At 45.6% G+C, this 18,670-nt stretch overlaps 1 protein-coding gene across 33 annotated transcripts in view; it reads right to left on the bottom strand.

Moving 5' to 3' along the window:
• Window positions 1-18,670, bottom strand: part of UBR4 (ubiquitin protein ligase E3 component n-recognin 4) — a 136,161-nt gene that overhangs the window by 26,853 nt on the left and 90,638 nt on the right. For all 33 annotated transcript variants that reach the window (XM_055385985.2, XM_055385998.2, XM_055386063.2 and 30 more), the window contains 18 exons: window positions 18,084-18,169; window positions 17,049-17,136; window positions 16,448-16,641; window positions 14,620-14,859; window positions 14,039-14,177; window positions 13,182-13,307; window positions 12,936-13,064; window positions 11,759-12,102; window positions 9,972-10,062; window positions 9,610-9,694; window positions 9,326-9,453; window positions 6,068-6,197; window positions 5,809-5,966; window positions 4,975-5,084; window positions 4,286-4,427; window positions 3,819-3,900; window positions 3,317-3,490; window positions 751-872 (listed from right to left, as the gene is read on the bottom strand). In XM_055385985.2, coding sequence (XP_055241960.2) covers window positions 751-872; window positions 3,317-3,490; window positions 3,819-3,900; window positions 4,286-4,427; window positions 4,975-5,084; window positions 5,809-5,966; window positions 6,068-6,197; window positions 9,326-9,453; window positions 9,610-9,694; window positions 9,972-10,062; window positions 11,759-12,102; window positions 12,936-13,064; window positions 13,182-13,307; window positions 14,039-14,177; window positions 14,620-14,859; window positions 16,448-16,641; window positions 17,049-17,136; window positions 18,084-18,169 — 2,568 coding nt within the window. The remainder of the gene's footprint in view (window positions 1-750; window positions 873-3,316; window positions 3,491-3,818; window positions 3,901-4,285; window positions 4,428-4,974; window positions 5,085-5,808; window positions 5,967-6,067; window positions 6,198-9,325; window positions 9,454-9,609; window positions 9,695-9,971; window positions 10,063-11,758; window positions 12,103-12,935; window positions 13,065-13,181; window positions 13,308-14,038; window positions 14,178-14,619; window positions 14,860-16,447; window positions 16,642-17,048; window positions 17,137-18,083; window positions 18,170-18,670) is intronic.

Raw genomic sequence — 18,670 nt, 5'->3', positions numbered from 1 at the left:
CATCTCCCCTGAAACCCCAGGGTGGATTAGGAGATAAAGCCTAACAAAACAAGCAGACAAGGAGTGACATATGAGAGATATATTAAAAAATCGGGGAAGGGGTGCGAGGAGGGACTTTCCTTCCTCCTCCTGCTGGTCTCATGTGATGCTAACCAATTTGGGGCCAGAGGACTTTGTCACTGATGACCCTGAAGTCAAGAAAAGGGCTTCTCTATGGGACATGACACTCAGGTACACACCCCCAATGAGCTCTCATTGCTAGCTCATGATACTAGTGTTCATCTTTCCTCAATAGCAGGAAGGGTTCTCTGGATGATACTGTGCTTCTACACAGTTCAGGCTAGGGAAAAAAACACACACTGCACGTGTGCACAAAATACAGGGCAGCTAAAGAAGGAAGAGAGTAAAAATATCTTTATATTCTAGCTCAATACTGCTTCTTCCACAGTATGTTGGATTGATATGCAATGGGATTTTGGTAATGGAGGTTAGACCTAGTTTTTAAAAAAACATGATTCTTTACTTGAATCTAGGAAATAAGACCAAGGAAGGTCATTAAATGTCCCATCGTTAGCAAGAGGAAAATTATGAAGTTGCTTCACTTTTATGGCGGTGGATCTTCTTTCACTAATGACTAAGTGGCCCACAGCTGGTACAATTCCCCATAACTTTAATGAATCACCAAGAGGCTTCATGGCAAAGTGGGCCGTGCTGACACTCGAGAGCCATGGGAAGCACCGCACTGCTTACAGGATAAATGATGCTGCAGAGCCTCTCGAAGATGAACACCGGGGTCCGGTAGTCATCCAGATTGTAGCGCTTGGCTGTCTCAATGCACACAGCCATGAAGGCCTTGGTTTCTGATTCTGTACCTGCCAGAAATCAAAGCGGCCAAGTTAGGAAAGAGCCTCTCCCATGGAAGGTGAAATGAGAATTCTAATTGAAGTACCATCACTGACAAATTATTTCTGCCTGTTAAGTCTTTAAATGCCCTACATGGCAATATCAATAGTTCAAATTGGAAATCTGATACTGATTGATTTTATCCTCAGACCACATTCAGTTTGAAACCCATAACACCCAAGTCCACACACTTCATCATGGTTGGCTGTGTACACGTCTTGCTCTCTCTCAGGATATAACCTCCTCAAGGAGAGGGACTGTGCCTTATTTAACTAGCATCTCTTGCCCAAAACAGGCACTCAGAAAATGTCAAATAATCCTGTGTTCCAGTCAAATCAAAAGGAAGTTATAGTTAGTTTTTAGCTTCATTCTAAAAGATTAGGTGGACTGTCCTCTATAAGCGAAAAAACACAACTTAAAAGTAACATGAAGGTGAGAAAATATGGTCTTTAAAAAATAAGGTCTTGTGAGCACTTTGAGCTCAAAAGCTGGAGACCAGGCTAGGCAATGTGGCGAAATGCCATCTCTACAAAAAATACAAAAATTAGCTGGGCATGGTGGCACACGCCTATAGTCCCAGCTACTCAGGAGGCTGAGGTGGGAGGATGGTTTGAGCCCAGAAGGCGGAAGTTACAGTGAGCCTCGATTACACCACTGTACCCCAGCCTGGGTGACAGAGTGAAACTTTGGGAAAAAAAAAAAAGTCCCACTGTTGCATTACTGGGTGGGTCTGAATTAAAATTAAAAAAAAAGGTAAAGGTCCCTGACAAAGTCACAAACCAGCTCAGTATGGCATGATGAAAATGGCATCAGAAAGAGTTCCATTTTGGGCAATAAGGCAAACGAGGTTCCCTGACCTACTCCTCACTCTCCACCACTCAAAAACAATTTAAAGTGTTGAATAAAAATGTATCAGTGAACTGCCACACTAACACAGAACAGCCAAAAGCCATAAACTAAGAGAAATCGGGAAGCCAGGGAGATAAGCAAAACACGAGTCAGTTTTTGCGGTGAGCTTTGGTTTCCACGCCCTGCCCAGATTTGAGAGGTGGATAAAGCCCCGAATCCACTGAGGCAAAGAGTCTAGCAGGAACCCCCAACCCCATGCCCCACAAATACAAATCTAGTACCCCAAAGAGCTACATCCTTGGTGCAGAGATCAGCTATCCCTTTCCCCCAACCAAATAACTGAGGAAATTGACTTTCCTTAAACTTTACCATCAAGTGGCAGGGAAAAATCTCCTCTGAAAACTTGTAATGAGCTGTCCCCTTATAGGGGTTTGTGGCTCAAACCTCTCACTACCTAGGAGGTCTGAAAATCGTGAGGCTCAGAACTGGGACAGCAGTACCCTGCACTGCCTCACAGAAGCAGTTCTTTACCTCCTCTGGAGAAACCCGTCTTTGGCCCAGTCCTAAAGAATTTCCACAGATAAAGCTAAAAAATATGAGGTCACAGTCAAAACTCATAAAACACAACAAGACTTTAAGGTATCATCAGCAAGAGCCAAAATAACAAACTGCAGAATCAGGCATGTAAATATCTCAAATTTTAGAATTATCAGACACAAATGTTTAATATGCTTATAGATCATATAAAGGAGGGAAATGTGAATTTTTAAAAAGAGACCTCACACCTGTAATCCCAGCACTTTGGGAGGACGAGGCAGGCGGATCATCTGGGGTCGGGAGTTCGAGACCAGCCTGACCAAAATGGAGAAATCCCGTCTCTACTAAAAATACAAAATTAGCTGGGCGTGGTGGTGCATGCCTGTAATCCCAGCTACTCAGTAAGGCTGAGGCAGGCGAATCGCTTGAACCCTGGAGGCAGAGGTTGCGGTGAGCCGAGATCGCGTCACTGCACTCCAGCCTGGGCAACAAGAGTGAAACTTAGTCTCAAAAAATAAAAAATAAAAAAGAGACCATAAAATCTAGAACCACAAGAATTCAACAGGTAGATTAAACATTTGCACATAGTGAAGAAAAACTGAACTGAACAAATTGTCAAAAATGCAGCATAAATACACAATGAGATGAACATTATGAGAGATGGAGAGATATGGATGACAGAGTGAAAATGGAGTTTCACAAGGAAAAGAAAGAGAATACAGCAGAGGGGATTAAAGAGACAACGGCTGAGAATTTTCCAGACTGATAGAAGACACCAATGAGAGAGCCTTTGACCTTGCACCACTCTATAAGCTCAACATGAAAAATCCAAAGTGACTGAGCCCAGCTCTAGAATTTAAAATTCCAAGAGCCAACACTTTGTCAAGAAATGAGTCTCCCTTTGAATGCAGGGAGATGTTTGCCACCCCTCCTCTGGATCTGTGGAACTGGGGGAAATTGGTCGAATGCACCTCGGCAGCCCCAGAAGGGACAGTGCCTTAGGCTCCAGGCCACTGGGCAGTGCTACCTGTGGTCATGTCCTCCAGCATCTCCAGCAGCATGTCCTGCGTCTCATCGATCAGCTTGGTCCTCTGCACCACCAGCTTCCGCAAGCACAGGTATCCATTCAGCACAGTACCCACCAAGCGACTTTTAAAATGTCTTTTGATGGATTCCACCTCAACAAAGGAGGAGAGAAGGCCTGTGGAGACAGGAAAATGTTGCTGTGAGAGCTCTGGATGAAAACGTAGGAAGGTCTGTGTCTCAAAAGATTATGAGCAACTCAAAAAGCAGGGAAAATCTATCTTTGTGCATGGCACAGAGCAGGTGTTCAACAAGCGGAAACAGTCAATAGCAAGCAGGGTCTCAAAATCATAAACATATCAATACAGAAAAAAAATGCAGAGCTTAAATCTGCACTAAGGTCAGTACCAGAGAGAAGAGAGTCAACCCCAGCACCCAAGGAACTAAGGGTTGTCCCTAAACAGATTCAGGATGCCCTAAAGGAAGGTCCAGGTGGCTCTCTTTACCTGTGAGACTTTTAAGGGCATAACCCTGCTGCAGATCGGTACTCAGGGTAGCCTCCTCCAGCGCCAGCAGACGAGCTATTTCCTAAACAGGATGACAAGTGCAGTCAGTGTGATATCACTGCCAAGGATACCAGTTACCTCCACCACTGTCCCAGGAGCTTGCAGCACCAGACACTCAGTAGTTACATCTTCTTAATCGAACCCTTGCAGAACTCCTTTCCAGGAGGCCAACAGTCACAGCGCTGGTAAGGGATTGCTTAAAAACTGTAAACAGTCCAAATGCTCCCAAGAGTTTGCTACAGCCATATAATAAATACAATGAAGTCATAAAAATATTTCCAAACACCTTCAACAAATATTTCTTCTCAGCAAAAACAAACAAACAAAACACCATAGTAGAGTTTACATCAAGGTACAATGAAGGGGGAATTAGGGAAGGGGCTCTCTTGGGCAATAGGGTAGGATACCTTGGTGATGAGGTTGCCCACATAGGGTAGGACTCCCCGAGCTGCCAAGTAGACTTTCCAGTGCGCGGAAGTGATGAGCTTCTGGTAGAGAGCCAGGTACTCAGCTGCACACTCCCCAGCTATGCTCAGCTCATCCAGGTAACTGCCACCAAGAGGGACAGGGCACTCTAGTCAAGAACTCTAGCATTTCGAACAGCTCCAAGGCTCCCCTTTCTCCTCCCAATCTTTCCTGTCTTCTGCTGTCTGTCCCTCCTGCTTCCTAGAGGGTGGAGGAACAGCATCCAAGACAGCTCCAATTCCCACATGGGAATTTCCCACACCTAGGAAGCATTCAGAGCACACTGCAGGGAGTGAATGCCACAGAATCTAAGCATTCATATTTTGGCACTGATTGCTATGAGAGAATTAAATAAGATAATGCATGCCAAGCATTTATGCACTCAATCTCGATCAATATTAGCTGCATAAGATCTCAAATATTAGCTGCTGCTGCTGCTAACACCCTCACCACAACCACCACCACCACCACTACCATCTCTAAAAGTCAGCTTTTTAACACTTTGTTGTTTCTGGGGTCTTCTACCCAGAGGTGTGCCTCTCATTACCCTGATCCATGGATTCCCCCGGGGAAGATAAAAAGGCTCTAGAGGAAGTCTAACCACACTCCTCATCCCACTCCCAAATAGTACCTGGTAAGCAGGTCCAGGACCTGCTGCTTGCGGCTGGGAATGGTGGCCAGAGCTTCCACAATGGTACAGGCTGCCTGCCGTGCGGCCTGCGTTGCTGGAGTGAAAAGCACCTGCAGGACAGGGGAGAGAAGGGGTCGTAGGCTCAGAGGATGCCCTGCCTCACCAGGCCCCCAGGAGGGCAGTCAACTGCCACCCATCTAGGAGAGGTCTTCTGGGCACCTCTCTAGGAAAATGTTAAGACGTAAAAATCACCAGCTAACACAAGACTCTACTGTTTTAGATGGGGAAAGGGGCTGTGAAAGAGCCCTGCTTCTGCCTGGAGACTTCTCCATCAGGAGATGTGAAGAACATACCTACAATAAGTGAAGTAGGAAAAAGGGATCTTCCTTAGCAAAGATGCTGATCATTCTTTTTTGGGGACACTTATATGCTGAATACTTTCATTTAAATGTAAACCAAGTATTTCTTATTTTATATATCAATGGACAAATGGATTACCTAACAGAATTACTTTAGCTAGAGAGAGGAGGGAGAGGAAGGACAGCAGAAGATATGAAAAATGGAAGGAGAAAAGGGACTATGGTCAGGGAGGAAAGCAGAAAGCACAAGGAGCGTGTTAAGATAAGCAGAGGAAGTTCTGTTTCGGCCAGTCCACCATGCTAGCCCAACAGCTACAACCAAGAACCTGTACTCACTCCCTATTTGAAAGGAAGCAAGAAGAGCAAAGAGAAAGAAGAGATGGCAGCGCAGACACATGGTGGGGGGCAGAAACATATTGCTCAGAGTCTGGGGTCAGGTGTGCAGGGGGTGGAGAGTCCAGAAGTGGCCACTCACTTGTCGCAGCCAGTTGTTATGCCCCAGTTTGAGATCCAAGGGGGAGGTCCTCTTCCCCCGACGACTCAGGAACTGTTTCCACCTCCACACATACTTCTCAGTCAAATAGAGATGGCGGAGCTCTGATTTGCTGGGGGCTTTCCCATTGCCATCTATCCCTGCAAGGCCAAGGGTTGCAGGGGTAGGTAAGTAAATGAGAGTGACAGAAGGCAGAGCTGTCAGAGCACAGGCAGGACTTCCCGGCGTCTTGAAGACATACCTCTGATAGGAAGACACTTCTTCCAGGCATCATAGGATGCCTTGGGGTCTCTCTTGAGCCACAGTTGAGCCTGGGCATGGATCTCATTGCAGTATGGCTTCACCGTGGTGAGGGCCTCGACGGGGACATCCTGGAGAAGGCAAGTGGAGCAAGGTGAGGGCGCTCAAGGGCACACCTGAGCCATAGCCCCAACAGCATGGCACTGGTGCCCCAGGGGGTGATGTGCAAAGGCAAGAAGATCAGGAGGATCAACATGTGTATCTTTTATGCCCAAATATGTGTTCCTGTTAAACCATTTTGATCCAATTTAGCAGCAGCATCTCCACATTGAGCTTAAGGTCACTCATTTTTATTGTGCAGCAGAAGCTGTGGCTGGCTTCCTACAATCCTATAGCACATACACTAATTCCTGTCCCACGGCTGATTTGCAGTTTCCTAAGCATAAACCTTCCAAGGGTCACAAGCAGCCTCCAGAATGCAAATTGTCACTAACCAGAAGCAGCCTGCAGAGAGAGAGCCATAGATGACACTCCAGTCCAGCGCGTCTCAAGCTGTTTGGCCTCAGAACCCTGTTACAATCTTCGAAAATTATTACGGACTCCAGAGAGCTTTGCTTTACATGGTTGTATCTATTGCCATTTCTCATGTTAAAAACGAAAACTGGCCGGGCGCGGTGACTCACGCCTATAATCCCAGCACTTTGGGAGGCCAAGGCAGACAGATGATGCTTTAGTCCAGGAGTTCGAGACCAGCCTGGCTAATATGGTGAAACTCCATTTCGATACAAAATACAAAAAAATTAGCTGGGCATGGTAGTATATGCCTGTAGTCCCAGCTACTAAGGGGGCTGAGGCAGGAGGATTGCTTGCACCCAGGAGGCAGGGTTTGCAGTGAGCCGAGATCATACCACTGCACTCCAGCCTGGGTGACAGAATGGGACCCTGTCTCAAAAAAAAATAAAAAATAAAACACTGAGAAATTCTGAAGATATTTGTTAATTCATTGAAAAAGAAGAGTAAATCTATTATTTGTCAACCTAAATTTTATATTTTCCAAAACAAAAATAACCTACAGAAAGACGTGGCACTGTTTTACATTTTTGATAATTGTTTAATGACTGCTTTATAAGACATCTGGATTCTCATATCGGTTTCTATGGTCAAAGTGTCATGACAGGTTGTTTTGGTTGAAGTATATGAAAAACATTTGGCCTCATACAGATATACAGTTGGAAAAGGAAAGAATATTTTAATACCTTTTTCAACTAGTTGTGGATTTTTTTCGTTGAGACTATACCAAAACTCAACAAATTATAGGGTCTGAAAGATTCGCTGTAGTATGGACTCTGAAATCACATCAATAAACTTTTCATACTTCATTACACTAACCTTCATCTTTTACCCGGCAGGATACTATAACATGCATTGGTCATTTAGAAAACACTGGTTTACACAGTTATGTCAGTTCTTCTTAAAGCTCACTTCATTCATTTTGAGGAAAAATCTGCCAAATACCTAAGCCTGAACAACCACAATTTGCCCATCAGCCATTTTTTTCAAGCACAAGCGGAGATCCACGGAAAGGCAGCTGGTTTGGCTTGCATCTCACACAAGTGCCTTTTCTCAGCACAACTGCTGTACTTGGGGTGCAGCAGAGGCGCTTTCTGTGTACTCATTTTGTCACACTGAGCATTAAATAGATTAGTACCCAAGAGTGGAGATTTAATAAAATTAATTTGTACTGTTTCATCAAGGATATTCTTGATGAAACCGGGTGGCAGTGAAGAACTGCACGGGGCCACCGCCTCGTCAACCTAAGGCACCGGCCGTCTCCCCAGCAGCAAAGGTTTTCTACCGTCAGCACAAACATCAGAAGAATTACAGGGGCAAATAGTGTCTTAGGACAATTATGAAAATAACTTTGTCCTCACAGATCTTTGACAGTCTCAAGAACACCCCGGAGTCTGTGAGCCAGATTTTAGGAACTGCTGCTCTCGCTAAGTTACACGGAGCACACTGTGAACATCCACACCAGGCCTCAGTCCTTACAGGGCAAGTAATTCCGTGAAAAATCTCCCTTTGCCTCACACTGTGGAAACAATGATGGTCATACAGGGATGGGTGTCCTCTTCTCAACCAAGGGCTGATTTTAGTTGCTGGGAATCTGGGGGGAAATAATTCCTCCATCAAAGGGAAGGAAGCAGAGTGCCCCATGCTGCCTTTTCTGAAGGCAGCTTCAATGTCCAGCTTCCCCACATCATAACCCTAGTGCTTGGCACTCAAAAAGGAATCTTCCTGCCATGAGGACTCTGTTGCCCATAAGGGATGGCCCATCAGACAGAACAGGAGTCAGAAGGACCCAAGGCCCAATCCAGGGCAAATTGGTGGCAGAGCCTTAGGCATGGCCCAAAGAAAGAACTATGGCCTCCCAATTCAAAAGCTGATACAAGCAAGTCAATCTGTGGCTCAGCTACAGTTATTTTAGGATAAAAACTTGGTTTCATTTATTCACTTAATAATAATTTACTAAGCAGCTATTATAGATGTTATACCATCCTATATACTAGACATAAAAAGTATTACTAAGATGGTCCAGTCCCTGGATTCAAGGAGCTCACAGCTAGCCTAGTAGAGAACTGACCCTCTAAGGAGCAGCTAACAAAGTGAAGGAAAACATTCTAGGCAAAGAAAGCAGGAGATAGCCACAGCTAACATTTGTTAAGGATTAACTTAGGCAGACACCGTTTTGATCACTTAGTCTGCATTATGTCATTTATTTTTCACAACACTTCAAGGTGGAGACTATATTCCCATTTTATAGACGGGGAAACTAAGGAACGACTTGCCCAACATCACGATGCTAATAAATGGAAGCGCTGGAATTTGAACTCAGAAAGTCTGCTTCAGAGCCTGGGATTTCTATCACTGCACAGCACTGCATGTGCAAAGGCACAGGGGTAGGAAGGACACAATGCTTTCTGGGGGCTGCAAGTTATCTAACATGACTGGAGAGAGTTCATCCTTCATAGCTAGCCACTTTGCTCTCTGCTTTGCAGTTTCATGTTTATTTTACTTGAACCATCCTTCTCAAAAATCCCAACCCATATCTGCTGAACTAAGGCAAAGGCTGCACTGGAGCCTCTCAGGGCAGGTGGGCTCAAGGCAAAGCGGAGACCATGAGGAGGCAGGGCACACTGCCAGGGAATGAGGAGGGCGGCCGCCCTGCCCTTCCTTGTTAGACCCCTGCTTGGCCCAGTACCTTGTTCTTCTTGCTAGTGGGAGCAGGTGGTTTTATCAGCTTCTGCAAGATCCTCAGGCACATGAGGGTAATGTTCTCAACCACCACAGGAGTCTTAATGTTCACAGCCATGAGGAAAAGGCTGAGAGCTAGGGATGGTCAGGAAAGGCAGAGTCACAATCAGGAACACTACACATCTGCTCTGCAGAGGCAGCCCAAGCATCAGTTTCCCTCCTCCCCTCCCAGTCCGGCCAGGACTGCTCCTTGGAGCCTCCTTTCCTTTCTCTGAAAATCCCCTAACTCACCACAGCGTAACCGGAGCTCCCAGCAGCTGTCCTCCTTGGAGATAGAATCCGTCAGCAGCAGCATTTCATACTGCAGGCTACTTGCCTAGAAGGCAATGGCAAGAGACATGAGTCAAGAGGGTCAGCTCCTGTCCAGCGACTCTTAACTATTAATACAATTTCTGGTCCTAGGTGGCTCCAACAGAGACAAAGGACAGATGGAGACACTTGTGCTCCGGGCTCTTCCCTGGGAAAACCATTCTGGGGTAATGTTCTGCTCTTTCCCTCCTCAGTCACTGTAGGACCTAGGAGGGGAAGCTGAGGAACACAAGGCATGTGAGGGGAAGTCAGAGAGGACAGCTGGGCCTGCTAGGCCGGCTCACCAGATCGGGGTTGGCCCAGTGGCCCTTCAGGGCTGTGGAGACCTTGCCAATAATCAGGTCATTCATCTGCTGGGTGGCTTCTGGGTTGTCTCTGCAGAAGCAAATAGAAATGGAGTCCTGTAATTCACAATCAGGTGTGACACTCCTTTCCACCTGAAGGGGCCCAGGAAAAATGAAATCAATGTCTAAGGCTACCTGGCCCCAAATTTTCTACTTCCTTCCCGGGGCAAGACTACAGCTTTAGCTTCACAAAACCGTGGTCGGTAATAATAAACGGCCCATCACAGCCGCCTTGCCTATGAACAGAAGCTAACTGAGGGAAGAGCAGCACCACCTTATGGGGCCCATGTCCCAGGCGACAGAGCCCCTGCTGTCTGGTGTGACACAGTCTCCAAAACCTAGACGTCCACTCTCAGTCTTGGTCACAACTCTTTCCCTGTCTTCTCCATCTGCCTGCATTTCATTTTCCACAAGGCCCTCATACTCCAGTTTACGTCTCTTTGTAACAATGTTCCCATTATTAATAAAAAACACAAACCGTATCACTCACTCTTGCTTCCCAACATACTGAATAAGCCCCAAAGTCCTTACACAGGCCCACAAGACCCTATGGGATCTGGCCCTCGCACCCTCTGACCTGAGCCTCCTCCCGAGTCTTCACTACTGCATCCCTGTCTCCAGCTACACGGGTTCCTTGTGATGCCCTAGCATTCCTGGCATGTGCCTGCTCTCAACTACCCACTTGCTACTTCCTAGGCATGCAGCCCACTGCTGAGACATTGCCATGACCTCATGATCAACTCCTGACCTCGTGATCTGCCTGCCTTGACCTCCCAAAGTGCTGGGATTACAGGTGTGAGCCGCCACGTTCAGCCCTATTTTTGTATTTTTTTTTTTTTTTTTGAGATGGAGTTTCGCTTGTTGCCCAGGCTGGAGTGCAATGGCACGATTTCGACTCACTGCAATCTCCGCCTCCCAGGTTCAAGCGATTCTCCTGTCTCAGCCTCCCGAGTAGCTGAGATTACAGGCATGCACCACTACACCTGGCTAATTTTGTATTTTCAGTGGAGATGGGGTTTCTCCATGTTGGTCAGGCTGGTCTTGAACTCCCGACCTCAGGTGATCCACCCGCCTTGGCCTGCCAAAGTGCTGGGATTACAGGCATGAGCCACAGCACCTGGCCCTATTTTTGTATTTTTAATGGAGACGAGGTTTTACCATGTTGGCCAGGCTGGTCTTGAACTCCTGACCTCAAGTGATCTGCCAGCCTCAGCTGCCAAAGTGCTGGGATTACGGGCAACAGCCACCGCGCCCAGCCTACTGTCAGTATTTTTCAGATGAGGAAAACACAGACTCAGAAAAATTAAGGAATCTTTCCAAGGCGTATAGTACAAGGTATCAGATACTGAAACTGAGTCTTTCCAATCCAGAGTCCAAGCTCGTAATCTCCAGGTCCCACTGCTCTGCTTCTTTCATGTGAGTCCTTCTCGAGTTCAAGTGTCTCCCTTCCCTTCCCTCACAAGGACTCAGGGAGAGTTTCCTCAAGACACTGTACTGGAACCAAAAAAGCACAAGCCAATCATGCCATTTACAAGGAAACCTGGGTTTCAATGCTCCCCAACCTCGCTCACCTACACCCTGTGTCTCTTTCCATCTTTCCTTTGTTATAAGCTACCTAACTTGCTGGGTGGTCAGAAACACTATTCTGTGCACTCTCTAACGCTCCTGGCATGGCTGCCAGTGTCAGTAGGAACCACTAGACCCATAACCATGGTGTAGGTACTGACCGAGTTAGGAGGCACATGAGCTGGCGGACCTCCTCCCGCATGGCCGCAGCCCCTCGGCGAAGATTATAATCAAAGAGCTCTCGGATAAGGCCCTGGGAGACAAGGATGTGCCTCAAGGCTGGGTTGGTGGCCAGGGCCCGAAGTAGTGTGATACAATGTTCTGTGACAGCCGAGGCGCAGCCATAGCACTTGGTGGAGGATGTGTGGCCACAGCCCAGGACGGATAAGGCACGGTACTGGCTGGCAGTGAATGTGGGCTGCACGGAGGTCCGGGATGATTTAGTGGCTGCTTCCCTCTGCTGTAGGTCATATTCCAACAACTCTTTGCGTGAAGCAAAGACTTTCTAAGAACAAAAAGGCAACAATAATGGGAATTAGCAATTAAAATAAGAAGAGGGTGTTAATTAGAAAATTAGTTTTGCTTTAGAAAAAACTTTACATGCATTATATAATTTAATCTTCTCAATAACCCAACTGGTTAGATGCTTTATCTCCATTTTACAGAGAAGGAAACTGAAGCTTGGAGGAAGTGGCTTGACCAAGATAAGTGGCAGAGTCAGAACTCAGACTCAGATGGCAGGCTTATGCTCTTAACTCCCATGTAACAAAGACAAAGGTCAGAAGCTAATACACGTGTAGCAAAGATGGCACTCCAGCAATCTGGGGTTGAGGGGGAAGATAAACTGGATGCTCTCCTTATATGAGGTACCTCTTCTATGGCCAGCCTCCCATCTCATGGAGATTAGGTCTGTGACATTGCAACTGACACGAGGCCCACCCTGGTTGACTGCAGTGGGTATGCCCTTACCCTACAGCCTGCAAAGACGGCATATCAGAAGAAGAGGGAACAGAATCTTGGCATCAAATTTTTTAAGACCAGTAACCCCTCTACTAAGAGATGGGTTGTTAATGGCTAAAAAAAAACCCTTATCTGTGCTACCTTCCCATCACCAGTATGTTCAGTTATCTAGCATGAACTCAGCATTCTGACCAGCGCCATAAATCACAGTGGGGGAGATGCCGTTTGGTGCAGCCACCTGCCTGCCTTTTCAGCTGGATTGGGCAGGGACAACACCAAGACCTGGACTGCTGGATGAGAGAGCAGCAGGACTGCTGTGAAAACAACACCAGTAACACTTGGACAAAACATACCCAAAAGCTGCTCCCCGCTCTCTACCTGGATGATTTTGGAGAGTTCATCAAAAGAGTTCTTGCAGTCTCCACAATACTCCTGAGCCAACTGCAGGATGTAACGATTCACACTGGCAGAAGTGGAGCTGATGCCCCCTGCTGTTCCTGAGTCATCCTGCAACCCCAAGAGGTAAGCTGTCAGGCTTCCCACCTAAGGTGATCTCACCTAGGAGGCAGTCTTCTGATCATGACCCTAGCCCTTCTCCAAATGCCCTTTGCAGCATGGGATTACCTGTGGCTTTTCTGGAGCTGCCTCATTCACTTTGCAGAGCAGGTTCTCCAGCTGTGGCCGGTGTCCCATCAGCTGATGATACACTCGATCAGCTTTGTCCAAAAGTGTATTGATGTTGGATACAGCCTACACGAAAAGACAGGGACTGAGTGAAGGCTTTTTAGCTGATGACTTTCCCTGAGTAATCCTCACTGCTAACCATTTACCAGAACATTTCCTATAGGTCAGGCACTGTGTTTCATACATTATCTCTGTTCTTCACAATAATCTTCCCTGTGAGGTGGGTATATTATTTCTAATAAAAATACAATACACATCTGTGATAATACAATGCTGAGAGAAGTAACTTATACTAGGTTACACAAGTATTAAAAGTATGGCTGGAATTAGAATTTCTGTCCTTCTGACTCCAAAGCTAAATGTTCTTCTGTTAACCCTATAGATGCCCCTTTTTCACTGTTCTTTAATATCTAGAACCTCCCCCCACCCCTGCCCACATTATGCAGGCTGGGAACTAGCACTGGAGAAGCTAACACTGAGGGAGGGCCAGCAGCCTCAATATGAAGCAGTCTGTGGAAGAAATGCAGGGCAAAGCATCCAAATCCAAAGTTATCTGTACCTGGAGATACTCTAGTTTTATTACCAATCAACACTTTTCTAAAATCCTATGCAAACCATATCTTTCAATACAATATACCTTATGCCATTCTTTGCTCCCACCCAAAAGCTGGGCCCTGAAACTGGTGTTGAGTCGAAGAAGGCTTGGGCTAGAAAGTAAAGTGCACTGCACTGCACCAGGTCTGCCCAAAGTCCAGATCAAGGCCACAGCCCTGAGTCTAGGCCAGATCTGGCCTCACCTTCTTCCGGTCTTCTTCATTCTCAATGGGATCCACTGCACAGCAAGGCTTGGCATAGAGCATGAAGTCGAAGCGGGCATATTTACAGAAGCCACAGGCATTGCAGAGGAAGGGATCCTTTTCATCGTAGTTGATGGATCTGAGTAACCAAAGCGTTTGGGTCAGTGAGGTGACAAGGTTGGGTGGGGTGGGGGTCACTCTGAGGAGATGGATTGTGCCACATTTATATACTCTGGTAACTACTGCAGGGGCTACTGAAGGGACAATAACAAATGAATGACTTAAGCAGCCAGGTAACAAGAAAGCAAGACCCAGAGCTAAACTTCTGGACCTCCCTCCGCCCTTATCCTCCACCCCTGCCACAGGACAGGCACACTCGTGTGCACATGCACACACACACACACACTCACTCACTCTCTCTTCTTCCTCCTCCCTTTCTACCCTTGAACCCACTCTACAAACCCATAATTCTCTAAATGTTCTGATGGAATCAGACACTGTAATTGCTCACACTGACACTACTACAGAAAAATAACAAGGAATGTGCACAGCCCTGGCCTAGGGGATGACCAGTGACTTACCTGCATTTGTGACATTGGTACACATTCTCTCCACAGTTGCCACAGACTCCTGGGTTGGCAGGGACCGAGGCACTACAGCGAGGGCACTGCAGGGTCTCTGTGGAGGCCTGGTAGTTTTCATAGAAGTCTGCAAACTCAATCATCAGATTGGAGGCCACAATGGGCAACGGCAGGTCAATCTTCACCTCTGTCTGTCCAGGGGTCAGCTGAACCTTCTTGGCTTTGTGCCAGCGAGCTGGCCTAGGAAAGACAGACAGCCTTGAGATTTTCTCATCTAACCCTCAGTGATAACAGTCTGATGAGACAAAGAGGAAGACTGTCCCATGTATTTTTCTAAGGCAATTCAGCGGTTACTCTAAGGAAAAGAAATCTGGCATATAATAGGAAGCCAGTTTTAAAAAAGTTTTCCACTATCTTTTCTCTATAAAAAAAGGAAAGAACATACAAGTGCTTTAAGCTGTTATACATGATACCTTTTGAAATTCCAGGAAAACAACAGAAGTATATAACAAGGGAAACCATGACTCCAAAAGCATGCCACACTGAAGCCTGTAAGAGGTGCAATGATGATGCATGCCAAGTTCCCATCCTGACAGCAACCTTGGAAAGATAAACCTAGGCTATTTTAGAGAGGCAGAGGAAGAAAATCAGGGTCTGAACCACATGCTAAGTCAAGTCATAAAGAGGAAGGTATGTAATAATTTTGGGGTGATTATATAACACAATGAGAGCTAATATTTACTGAGTACTTACTATGTGCTAGGCTCTGTTCTCAGCACCTGACACATACTAATTCATTTAATCCTTAAAATAAAACCCTGGAAGTGGGGTCCTACCTCCATTTTATAGTTACAGAAACTGAGGTTAAGCAGCTTCTCTAAGGTCACAGAGCTATGTAGCAGAGCTGGGATCTGAACCCAAATAGTCTACCAGTAGCTCTGCTGACTCCACACAATGAAAAATCAAACCCACCTCCTCTGGAGGGGAATGGGCCACCCTAATGTGCAGCATCTACTTTCAGGTCACCAAGGTGAAACTAGGCTTTTCAAGGCAAGAAGAGAAAACCTCCCTAGGCAGCCTTCATGGCCACATGTTGCTGTGGTACATGAGCCTTATTCTGCCTCTTGGAATAACAGCAATACTTCCATCCTGTGTGCAGAACAGCTCTGTAAGTCTTACTATTCAAGTAGTGTCGACCTGTGCTCTCCCTTCAGTAGCAATGCCTGAGAGTTCAAAAAAAGGCGATCTGTCTCTGTGAAAGTCAACACTATAACCCATGTGAGTGCCTCTCTTGGCCTAAATATGACATGCCCGGATTCAGTCACTGGGATACACAGGCTAGGAAGATCCAGTATCAGCAGATACAGAGAAAAGGCACCATGCGGAAATTGAAGAGTGTGTGTACTAAAGAAGCTTCTTGAGAAATAACTTCCTGCCCTGTGAGCAAGAGCACAGCCGTCTTAATCCAAGAAATGACAATTACTTCCCAATACAGAAGGTTTTATCTAAGTCTAGACCTTTGTGTAAGAATAGTTAAAATGGGCATGAGAAGCCTGAGGTCCCCTCACTCAGCTTCCCCTCCCTAGGCAGGCTGTTGAGGAACTTCCACAGACCCCTATGGCTCCACTGGGCTAATTTAGAAATAATCTTTGTCAACATCCTTAGAACTGTTGTTTCACTTTTGTCCTTCGGTCATGAATGGAGGGGCCAAGAGGATGTATTAGGCCTCCAGGGATGTGCTGCCTTACTCCATTCCAGGAACCGAAGGCAGCAACTGAGCTTCAGCCTTACAACCTGCTGCCCCTCCCGAGGCCTAAAAAGCCCGTACTTGTTTTTCAACTCCACGATGGCCTGCACAGTTCGGTTGTTATAATACAGGTTGATGGTCCGCACCATCTTGGTCCGTTTCAGATCCCCGATTTTCACTGTCACTTTGCTGATGGTGTGACTGCCAATGAGCTTCACAACCTGCTGGGTGGTGGTGTACCGCGTGTCCACTTTAATGGAAGACAGCTTGATATACTAAATACAAGAGTTCACAAAACATGGTATTAGTTCAAGACTCGTACTGCCTTTTTAAAAATTCATCAGTGTAACCCCCTCTTCATCCACAAGATGAAGTTTCTATTTAATTTTTTAAAAAATATTTTGTAGAGATGGGGTCTCACCATCTTGCCCAGGCTGGTCTAAAACTCCTGGGCTCAGGGATCCTCCCATCTTAGCCTCCCAAAGTACTGGGATTATAGGCTTGAGCCACTGCATCCAGCCAAGTTTCTATTTAAGGTAATAAATGTGGCAGATAAAAATTCCTACTATCGGTGACCAACCATTAGGAGAGGAACATCTATGTGATAATGATCCATCTCTGGAAACAAGAATCCCACTGGACGTACTGGCCTCAGGACTGTCCATGTACAGATGTTACTTACACAGAATGGTACTTCCGGGTTATTACACACCAGGCAGGGATCACTCTCCAGGTAATAGCCATCAAACTCCACTAAGCCAGACAAAGTGCTAAGGAAGAAACCAGTCTTAGCATGAACACATTTTCATCTTAGGAAGCACTGAGTTTCACAAAAAAATCATGAGAAAGCCATGGCTCAATGTCCCCCAAAGTGAGCCCCACCCTAGTGAGAACTCAAGGACACAGGAGAAATCCCAATAGGATTACGAAGCCACAAGAAAGAAATTTCAACTAACTGACCTTAGATGTTTCCTAATCTTTGATTTATCCTTCAGAGGAATTCTAAAAAGTAGTAAAATTTGACTCAAGAGTCACAATTAAATTTACTAAAAATCATTGAACTGTACATTTAAAATAGGTTAATACATAAATTATCTCAATAAAGTTTTTTAAAATTTTTTTTAAAGAACAGTCACTACTAAACCAGAGAAATAATAAACTGTCAATTTAACCAATATCCTCTTTTAAAAGTTTTTTTTAAAAAAGGAAGACATTTTCTTTAAATTTGTTTTACCTTATTTAACTTAAACCCTTGAAACTAAAGACCTTTTTTTTTTTTTTTTGAGACAGGGTCTCACTCTGTCACCCAGGCTGGAGTGCAGTGGCATGGATCACAGTTCATTGCACCCTCGAACTTCTGGGCCCAAGCCATCCTCCTGCCTCAGCCTCCCCAGCAGCTGGGACCACAGGTACACACCACCATGCCTGGCTAACTTTTTTAAATTTTTTTTTAAGACATGAAGTCTCACTATGTTGCCCAGGCTATACAGACCTTTCTACATTACTACTCACCAAACCCTGAACTCAGCAATGACATTTTGAGTACCTTCTATTTGCAACACCCTGGCCTACATGGAGGGGATTCTAATCTCAACTAGGCGGATTCACTCTTCTCTCAGGCGCTTGTCGATTCCTATGTAAGAGCCTATCATCATGCAAATAACTCCTCAGAATGCTGACTGAGCTTCCCACAGGTAGAAAGCAAAACAAAGCTCACTTATAAATGTTCGAGTTGGGGTGGTTGGTAAGAATATGGTTTTGAGTCCGCAGAATCTCCACAGCCTTCTGTGAATACTCCTTCAACTGAAACAGAATTCAGTAAAGAAACAAGTTAAAGCCCAAGGGGAAGTCTTATTGGAAAAGACTTTTGTCTTCTGCATTCTAGCTGAATACTGCCCTAGACCTACCAGACTTCTCAGTCAGAATCATACAAAGCTGGGCCTAATTTCAATCATTTAAATGGATTCTATCTCCTTTAGAAGTTTCCATGAGCTTTAGTGATAGGTGGTACCCTTTTCTGACCTGATGGAGGAAGATCATTTTTATTTTTATGGAGAAGCCATAAAATGGTTAGCTAATTGCAGAAACATTTTTCTGGTATGTAATCAGGGCTACTAGCAAAACAAGGAGCACTTGCTTTTCCAAGGAACTGTAATGAGTTCTATCTTCTTTCCCCACCTGACCTTGACCTACTTCCTATGTTAAGTCAGATTTGCTAGTGTATACTGTCTACATCACAGACATATTACGAGTGCTTAACAAGAAATGCAAAACTAGATATATTTAAAAGAGGTTTCAGGACTC

This window comes from Gorilla gorilla, chromosome 1 (genome assembly GCF_029281585.2).
Source record: "Gorilla gorilla gorilla isolate KB3781 chromosome 1, NHGRI_mGorGor1-v2.1_pri, whole genome shotgun sequence".
Taxonomy (NCBI): Eukaryota; Metazoa; Chordata; class Mammalia; order Primates; family Hominidae; genus Gorilla; species Gorilla gorilla.
The sequence above is the reverse complement of the archived record's forward strand: the minus strand, read 5'-3'. Positions and strand labels throughout refer to the sequence as shown.